This window comes from Triticum aestivum, chromosome 5A (assembly GCF_018294505.1).
Source record: "Triticum aestivum cultivar Chinese Spring chromosome 5A, IWGSC CS RefSeq v2.1, whole genome shotgun sequence".
Taxonomy (NCBI): domain Eukaryota; kingdom Viridiplantae; phylum Streptophyta; class Magnoliopsida; order Poales; family Poaceae; genus Triticum; species Triticum aestivum.
In genome coordinates this window covers 536,869,156-536,878,176 of record NC_057806.1, presented here as the reverse complement: position 1 = coordinate 536,878,176, position 9,021 = coordinate 536,869,156, and the positions used below count along the sequence as shown (strand labels likewise).

The following is a 9,021-nucleotide window of genomic DNA, read 5'->3' as shown; positions in this document are numbered from 1 at the left end:
CCCTAGACGGTGGAGGCGTCGGTGTCGTAGAGGTGCCGGAGACCTTCCCCTGCGAGACAGAGAAGGGGCCGTCAGCCCCGGCGCAGGCGGGGGGCAAGGGGGGGAGGAGGGGAGGAGGAGGGTCGGGGGGCGTACGGTGCTGCGTCGCTGCTCGGCGCCGACGACGAGGAGGAAGGCGAAGACGTTGAGGGTCGGGGCGGCAGGGGTGGGGGCGCGGGGGCGCGGGGGCGGTGGGGGCGGCGGGGTGGGGGCGCGGGGGCGTGTGGGCGGCGGGGATGGAGTCCGGCGGGGGTCGGGGCGGCGGCGTCGTGGGTCTGGCGAGGGAAAGAGGGACAAAAAGGGATCTTTGGCGAGGGAGAGGGAGGACTTAGCTATAGGGGGAAGCTTACTAATGGCGCCCCACCCGTCGGTGCGTCATTAGAAATCTTTTTTTTAGATAGCAATGGCGCACCCACCGCCGATGCGCCATTAGAAATCTTTTTTTTAGATAGCAATGGCGCACCACCAGGTCGGTGCGCCATTAGTATATTTATTATTATTATTTTTTAATAAATGAATATGAATATGAAATAGTAATATTTTTTTATAAAAACAGTAATAATTGTTGTTTAACAACAATTGTAGTCTACAACTTTTATAATTATTTTTTAGAAAATGAATATGAATATGAAACAGTAATAATTTTTTATAAAAACAGTAATATTTTTTAAAAAAATATCATTAAATTTGTTATTTGAAAATATCATCGGCGGCAGCGGTGGAGCGGGGGAGGGTGCGGGGGGTCGTCGGTGGCGGTGGAGCGGGGGAGGGTGCGGTGGGTCGTCGGTGGTGGTGGAGCGGGGGAGGGTGCGGGGGGTCGTCGGCGGCGGTGGAGCGGGGGGAGGGTGCGGGGGGGGGGGGGGGTGCTCGGTGGCGAGGGGGATCTGGTGAGGGGGATAGCTATCGAGAGGGAGGGGGATCGAGATCGAGTGTCCTCATGAATATTCAATATTTTTTATATGGAATATGAAAAAATATCATCAAATTTGAAAAAATATTCATGAATTCAAAAAATGCCCATGAAATTTAAAAATATTCATGATATCAAAAAGTAAAAAAATTGCACATTACTAGTTTAAACTAGTAATGGCGCACTATGCAACGGTGCGTCCTTAGTAGTTTTGCAAAAAAGTAAAAAAAAATACAGTAGTGGCGCACTCTACGGCTGGTGCGCCATTAGTAGTTTCACTCTGCCCGGATGCGCCATTAGTATGTTTGAAAAAAATGAAAAAAACATTTTGTTACTAGTGGCGCACCGTGTGCCTGGTGCGCCATTAGTGTCTTCCACACTAATGGCGCACCAACAGATGGTGCGCCATTAGTATATAGTAATGGCGCACCACATGTCTGGTGCGTCATTAGTGTCATTTCCATCTATAGCCCTTTTCCTAGTAGTGCCCGAAGGGGCGACGCAGCGGCGATGCACGAGTCGATGCAGCCGCGAGGAGAACCACGAGGCGGTAGCGCTGCAGCCCGACGGGGCGACGCAGTGGCAGCCCGATGCTCGATCGGTGGAGAGACGCGCTGAACTCGGAGACGATCTTCACGGGACCTGCGGAGGTGCGCGTAACCGATGGGCCAGGTCGGTCGCGCGGCGTAGATGAGGCGGATCGCGGGCGGCGAGCGGGTGATCAAGACGATCACACGCGAGGTCGGGGACGCCGCTCGGTGGAGGCGTGGTGGCGGCGGAGTCCGAGATGAAGCCGGCGACGACGGACGACGTGGGACGTCGTGCGGACGAGCTTGTCAGCACCAGCACCTGGGCTGCCAAAGCAACGCCGGCACCCGGGCAGCAAGGTCCGAGCGACCAACGGAGCAGCGACGCCCGAGTTGTGGCAGCCGACGCAGCCGTCCCGACGCAGCCGAGGACGATGCCGGCAAGGTAGACCGCCGGGCCGCCGTGCAGATGCGCCGGAGGCGGGTGATGTGCATCGATGGACGGGCCGACGTGCGAGCGACGGCTATGATTGGCCGTGGCATGGCGCGAGGCCGCTGGGTCGGGGCGATGCAGGTGTCCTGATCGGAGCAGGGCGGTGACGGTCGACGTAGGGCAACGGGCGGACCGACGCGCGGACGGCGGCTGGCCCGGACGGGCCGCCTCGGGGCGCGTGGCCACCGGGTCGGAGGAGAGGCCGGCTGGTCGCGCCGGGGTTGGAGTAGAGGTGCACGGGGGTCGACGGCGGCGGCGGGCGACGCAAACTGATTACGATTATGATTATGATTAGATCGGAAAACCAAAAAGAAAAATGCCGATCAAAACGACCGGTGAGAGAGCGAAAAAAAACCCGAAGCAAGGGCTCAGGAAAAAGACTTTCTAGGGCAGCCGGCCAACACGGCCGGCGGACGAACCCTAGGTACGGACGGCGCGGCCCCCCGGCGGCGGTCATGGAGGCCGACTGCCCCAGGGGCAGCGCGCGGGTGCGGAAGCGGCGGCAGGTAGGGTTTAGAACCCGGAAACTGATACCATGTTAGAAGGAAGAGAGGAATTGGTGGAATAGTCGTTGTATTACTTGAGCCTCGTGGGCATATATATATATATATATATATATATATATATATATATATATATATATATATAAGTACATAATCTAATTTGAGTACAAAGCAAGCCAGAATATTTCCTAGTCTAACCTATGTTTCCTAATACAATCACGTTACTCAACAATCCTGTTTAGAAATCTGATTCATCCATGTCTCCAATTCAACCTTCCCCTTCACTTCAACATCTCTTGGTGGGAAGCCTCCTCTCATTATTCCTGCTTGGTCGACATGGAGTTGGCTCCATACTCCAACATACAAATCTACAGTTAACAAAACGAGGAAACCAAGAAAAAAAAGAAGCCTCCAATGGGATGGGAGATCCATGGGATGTTGGGGCCGGAGACGACGTACGCTAGCTAGGATGCTATAGGAGGAGGAGGAGGAGGGGAACGTAACTTGGAGGAGCAGCCTGCAAAGAAGATGGCGAACATGCTCCGGTAGAATGCCTCCTCCATATAGCGATGATGATCCGCCTCAACACCGTTGTAACACTCCGGGGCTTTACCGTGGTTCCCGGGCCAGACCGCCAACATGTCCAAGAGAAAGATTCCTCCCGCGTCCAACGCCATTGACCTGCACACGCCCACACCCACACCCACACCCACACCATGAGAGAAGAGGAGAGGAGAGGAGAGGATAAGTAATAATAATGATCTAAACGCTCTTAAATTTCTTTCTTTACAGAGGGAGTAGTATATATTTACGGACGACTCAGCTCGCTCACCATGAGATGATGGCAAGGATGATGCCCGCCACGAAGCTCGATCCGGAGACGCCGTCGCGGGGCTTGCAGCATCCGTTTTGGGAGGTGTAATGCGAGACGACAGCCAGAACGAAAGCCAGTTGGGCCAAACTCACCGCGAAAGACAGGCTCATGGGGTACACGCACTCACCCCTGTCGTTCAACCTGATATCATCACGCTTCTATATATGCAACAGCCAATTAGTAAGTATAGTACTGTTCCGTTCCGTTAAACACATGCAAATTAACAAACAAACAAACAAACAAAAAGATAATAAATACTATGAATAATCATGTCATGTGCTTGCTGCTTACCTTGGGCCTTGTGGCATCGGCGACGAGAAGCAAGGCCGTTATGGCTAATCCTACCACCAACCCGATTAAGAACCTTTTTAACCTTTCCGTGTCCATTTTGTTTTTGTGAGTTTAGTGGTAGGATCTCGCAAGGTTGTGCCTTGTGGCATGTGGTTTGACAATTCACCTTGGCACCCAACTGCATGGCGCATGATCTCGCAAGCAAAAAAAGAAACAACAAGAGAAATACTACAGTAAGATGGATTATTATTACGATCAAGACATTATGGAAATGCATGCATGCACTCACAATTATTCACATGGAAATGCAGGCCATTGCCGCAGCTAGCGTAGCAACGGGACTGAAATTTGCGTGTGGATCTGCATGGTCGGCTTCCCGCGTATATATGCATGCTTGCATTGACTATTATTACGAGGAAGGAAGGAAGCATGCATGCATGCATGTCGAAACGGGAGTGCAAGTCGCGGGGAAGGGAATGAAAGTAGGTGAGCGGGCGGGCGTTTAGCGGTGGAGCTAGTTTCTCGCCCCCTTCCTCCCAAATTAAGCAGGGTAAGGGTGAACCTCCGACTTATTTAATCTAACATTCTTAAGAAATTGCTCCCCATTTTACCTATTCTTTCAACATGCATACTATTCACATCATCACCATGCCACATCATCAATACTAAATAGGAGCAACCCACTAACTCATTTTTCTAAGCATGCAGCCCTCCCACCTCACCAAGCTGCCACATCATCATTTATTTTGATAATTAACTTTTTTACCCATAAGAGAATATATTCTGCCATGTCAGCAACGAGGGCTTCAAAGCATATGGGTCCAATGATGTTCACCCCTTCCTCTGCTCTCCCCTCATCTTCTGGGGTTCCACTTAAGAAACTGATCGAAAAAGTATTGATGGATTCCATTCATCTTCTTAGTCTAGGGCAGTAATTTTTGTATAATGGTTCCCTTCGTTTCCCGCAGTATATAAATCACCACAATCGCCACTCAAACTCGCCCTCGAGTCCTCACATCGTACGATTCCCTTTTACGTCCTTGGTCTTCCTGTTTGGATCCCTCAAGTGGCTGATGGGTCGGATGGTGTGTTACCCAGCGATGGCGGCTTCTGGTGTCATCTACATATTTTGCAGAGTTTATACAAAACCGCATGAGAAAAGATCCCATCAAGTAGTACTCAATCGGCTGTCTCTCTCCACTATAGAGTCAGCGGGATGGATGAGAGGAACTAACTAGCATCAACCAGGCAAAGGTACTCATGGAGGTGGAGAAGGAGCCAGGCGGAGGCTCTCCGCTGTAGCACGCGCATGTCTCTTCTCTCTGCAGACCTCCTATTACATAGGCAGTACCAGATCTGAATTTTTTGCTGTCTCAGATGGTTTATTCACAAGTTTGGATGTCTCTCTATTCTTCAGGTCTCCGGCCGGCCGTCTGCACAATCGCGGAGTCCTGATTCTTTCTTTCCTTTTGTGTAAAACTGAGAGTTTCAATTCCCATAATGTAACTAGGAAATTTCGTATGATTTCTGCAGATCATATGGATTTTAGGTGGCTAATTTTTTTAGGTCTAAGTCCCTGCTTGGAACTGAGAGTTGTACTGGTTTCTGAAGCATTATGTTGTACTGGTCTTTTCTGCTCTTTTAGGATCACTACACTTTTTTGTGAGAGATTCACATGGCTAAATGTTAACCATATCTATTGCAGCATTTGAGGACAAATTTTGCATCGTACTTTACCGATTGCTATGACCAGTTCAGATATCAACATGAATTTTCTTTATTTCTGTAGTCTCAAATTCTGAAGGCCTTTTAAGGCACTGGCTCCATTAATCTTATATGATGTCTATTAATCTTTTTGGACACACTCAATTCCTCTGGTTTCTTCCTGGTGTCTTTTGTGTCTATGGTTAACACTGAAGCAGGCTAAATTTAAGAGTTGGTTAACAAGTTTATTAAGTGAGGGTGTATCTTCACCTTTTGAGATACAGAATAGAGATATTTCTGCTTGAACAGGAGCGTCGTTGGTAATGAAAATTACGTCTTCGCTCTGCTCTTTCTATACGTACAAATGAACTCAGCTATGCTGCACATATACTTCAGTTATGAATTATATTATCATAAACGTGTATTTAATATCTCAATGTCCCTGGTTGTTTCAGAATAAAATAGGTGTTGTTCATCGTGGTCCTGAAATACACAGTCTATCTATATAATTATTGTGATGGGCTGAAATATTTGATTGTGGATATATAGCTAAACTCATGTTGATCTCTATTTTTTTTCTTTTGAATCATGTTGTTTTGACATGTCTATTTTGGTGTTCATTTTAGATCTTACAGTGTGCTACCCATATGAAAAATATATCTAATGATATTATCATCATCGTGCTTATATATATATATATAGTTCATACGGGACAGACGTGTTTCCATCTATTATTTTGGATTTATTTTGCCTCCTAAGTGGGTTATCAATCGTTTTCTATAATACGATATGGGAACACTTCTTCTACATGCTTCAGTCATTTTCATGAAAGAGACCACGAAGGTATTGAAATAAAACAATGTTTCTTTCTATATGCAAGTGGGAAGTGCAGTTTAGTGGATCAAGGAACCCATAAATCTGTTGGGGAATATGTACATTTATTTTGTCAACACATACCTCATTTCCACACCTTTGTGCAACAATGCTTCTTATAAATAGAATATGTTAATATATATACCTTTTTTGTTCCCATAAATATCCCACATCAATGCGTGGGTTATCAATTTTCTTGATGTATATGTCTTATTGCTATTGAGGAGGACCTCTTCACTAGCCACGTCCTCCCCTCCAAATTAAGTAGCTAGTGAGGAGGACGTGGAGTGGAGGGGAACGGCAATGGGATAGACGATAGACCAAGTGTGTTCTTACTTGTGAGCCTCAGCTCCGACAAGGACAAAGACAACGCTTACCTAGCTATCGTGTCGCACTAGGGGACCGAATGTTTCCGTTCCGTTCGCTGGTTCGAACCTTCCCTAGCCACCATTTTGTTCCCTGCACTCCCTCCTCCCATTTGTCATTCCCCAATTCTTTGGGTCCTCATAGATTCAACCCCGCCTGCCATCAAATCACCCTGCAGTCTACCAACACTACACCACGACACCACAAAGACGACATGCACCTGTTGGTAAAAGTGAGCATCGCCGACACTTCTTTTGCCTCAAACTATACCGACACATAGTATGACAGTGTTATATAACCTCATTGACACATTATCTGTCGCCGTAGCACCACCAGAGCATCGACGTAATTTCTGTCGGCAGTTACCATCTTTACTGATTGTTTGTGTGTCGGCGATTCGTAGGAACAGAAAAAGTGTCGGGGTAGTTTCCTTCCACCCACATCCGAAAAATAAGGCGCGGAAAGAGAGCCATGCGCGCGTGATGGAAAACACGCGAGTCGGACCAGACCAGCAAAAGAAAAAGAAAAAACACACCCGTCCACTCCCCAATCCCCCTCCCCCTCTCTCTACTCGATTGCGCCGCCGCCCCCGACCTAAACCTAACTCAACTGCGCCGCCGCCCCTGATCTGCGCGCCGCCGCCCGTCCTCTGGTCCCCTCGTGCCACATCATCTCCGACCCCGGCCTCCCTCCCCGCAGGGCACCATCCGCCCAGGAGCAGCAGCTTCGTCCGCCACACCGAGGAGCAGCAGCGCCGTCAACCGCCGCCGAGGATCCACTGCTGATTTTTCTCCACGTGTGATCTCTGTTTCGGCTGATTTCCTTCCCTCCGCCCCGCCTACAGAATTCAAGAGGTAAGCTTCTGGTATGTGAGTGGTTTCTCGTCGCCCCTTCCTTGCCCCACCTCTAGATCTGGTCGCTGTAGGTAAGCTGTGTCAGTGGTTTTCTAGTATGTGCAGGTAACTAAACAGATCCAACCATGAATCGGTTGTCCTCTTCTAGTAGGTAAATAAATCCATGGTTGTTCTTGTGCTTGCATCATCCACAAATTTGTAGCATGTAACAATTTCCTGGCCGAGGCATTACAAAGGAGAGGGATGCGTGTCATTCTTCTGTTAGAATTGTAATTACGTTTCCCTTTGTGAGTGGCATATTTTATTTTTCATTTTTTTTCTTATTTCACGGATGCCAGCTTTCAAAGCCTTGTAGCTAAATCTGATTATGTGTGGGTCTATGAAGTAACAAATGTGATATGTATGTCCTAATTATGTACACATGTAGTGATGCGTCTATCCAAGAGAAGCATTTGTCAGTAATGTACTAACAATTAGTCATGTAGGTGGTGGAGGCAAGTCAAGAATTTACGTCGGTTCTGTTACAGGAACAGAGGATAGTCCTCCTAAGCTGCTTAATGGTACAATTTGTGTCATTATAAACATTGGATGCAGTAGACTGTCATAATACCTAGTTTCTATCAAAAATGATAATAAGGGCACAATATGATGATAGTAAATCTGGGTTATGGAAGAACATTGAGTATTTGGTTTATATATTTATATTTGTATAGCAGCACCCTGATTATGCAAATAGTATCAAATCTCGAGCCTTAATCATGGCAGCTAGCAGAAAATGTATGGTTTAGTTTGCAAGCACATACATTGAGTATTTGGTTTCTATATTTACCTGTCGGAAAAGACCTATCCTGGCAAGACTATAGGCAACAGCTCCTTTCTGTCAGGAAAGGTCTTTGCCGACACTAAATGTGTCGCCTTAGGTGACCTATGCCGACAGATTGTTTGACGTTGCTTTGGGTGTCGTGGTGTAGTGCAACAGGGTGAGCGTGAATGCGACTATGCAGCGACTTCAAGTGGAAGGATGCCACTGGGCATATGGTATGACTCGACGATGTTGTAGGCGTTCTCATTGTTCGCCGAGGTGTTGATCTCCGGCAAGAGGAAGAAGACGGTGTCAATGCTAAAACCGGCACATCTCGGGTAGGGGGTCCCAAGGTTCGTGATCTGAGCTAGATGGTAACACGAGAAAGAAAGTAGGGACACATTTCTTAACCAGGTTCAAGCCCTCTCCCTCTTGAAGAGGTGCTTTTGATATATTGATTGTGATGGGGTTGCGTCCAATATAGTTTTTGGTTTCTTTGTTGGTTGCTTCTTTTGGTGCTCATGACGAGCAACCCGCTCATCGGTTCTAGAGCACTTCTCGCATCAGCGTGTACGCCTTTCATTAGCGGAATCAAGTAGCTCTTTGATCGAATCTTTATGTTCTTTTTCTGCTAGCCATGTGTCTTCCCTAACACAGTATCTTGATACCATGTCCGATAGCTCAGGAAACATTTTGAATCGTCTCCGTGCGTAGACATTATGGGTGCCTTCATTATGACAATTATAACCGAACGCCGAAATAGCTTCTGTATCGTAGCAATCTAG

At 47.8% G+C, this 9,021-nt stretch overlaps 1 protein-coding gene and 1 long non-coding RNA gene across 2 annotated transcripts; one reads left to right on the top strand and one right to left on the bottom strand.

Moving 5' to 3' along the window:
* Positions 1-2,652: 2,652 nt before the first annotated feature.
* On the bottom strand, positions 2,653-4,065 carry LOC123107542 (uncharacterized). Its single transcript, XM_044529517.1, has 4 exons — positions 3,927-4,065; positions 3,638-3,831; positions 3,305-3,504; positions 2,653-3,153 (listed from the first exon to the last, which is right to left on the bottom strand). Exons 2-4 carry the CDS (start codon positions 3,731-3,733, stop codon positions 2,937-2,939), a joined length of 513 nt encoding a protein of 170 aa, XP_044385452.1. The 5' UTR covers positions 3,734-3,831; positions 3,927-4,065; the 3' UTR covers positions 2,653-2,936.
* A 3,008-nt stretch (positions 4,066-7,073) lies between these two features.
* LOC123107541 (uncharacterized) lies at positions 7,074-8,737 on the top strand. The gene is made up of 2 exons (XR_006451694.1): positions 7,074-7,434; positions 7,920-8,737. It is a non-coding gene; the product is annotated as an uncharacterized lncRNA (long non-coding RNA).
* Positions 8,738-9,021: the final 284 nt, after the last annotated feature.

What these genes read in the sequence shown, in the direction of transcription:
- LOC123107542 (XM_044529517.1), bottom strand. Translation starts at nt 3,733, where the DNA reads ATGGACACGGAAAGGTTAAAAAGGTTCTTAATCGGGTTGGTGGTAGGA. An exon ending in CCGATGCCACAAGGCCCAAG is followed by an intron (nt 3,505 to 3,637) that starts GTAAGCAGCAAG and finishes TTGCATATATAG; the next exon opens with AAGCGTGATGATATCAGGTT. An exon ending in ATCCTTGCCATCATCTCATG is followed by an intron (nt 3,154 to 3,304) that starts GTGAGCGAGCTG and finishes GGGCGTGTGCAG; the next exon opens with GTCAATGGCGTTGGACGCGG.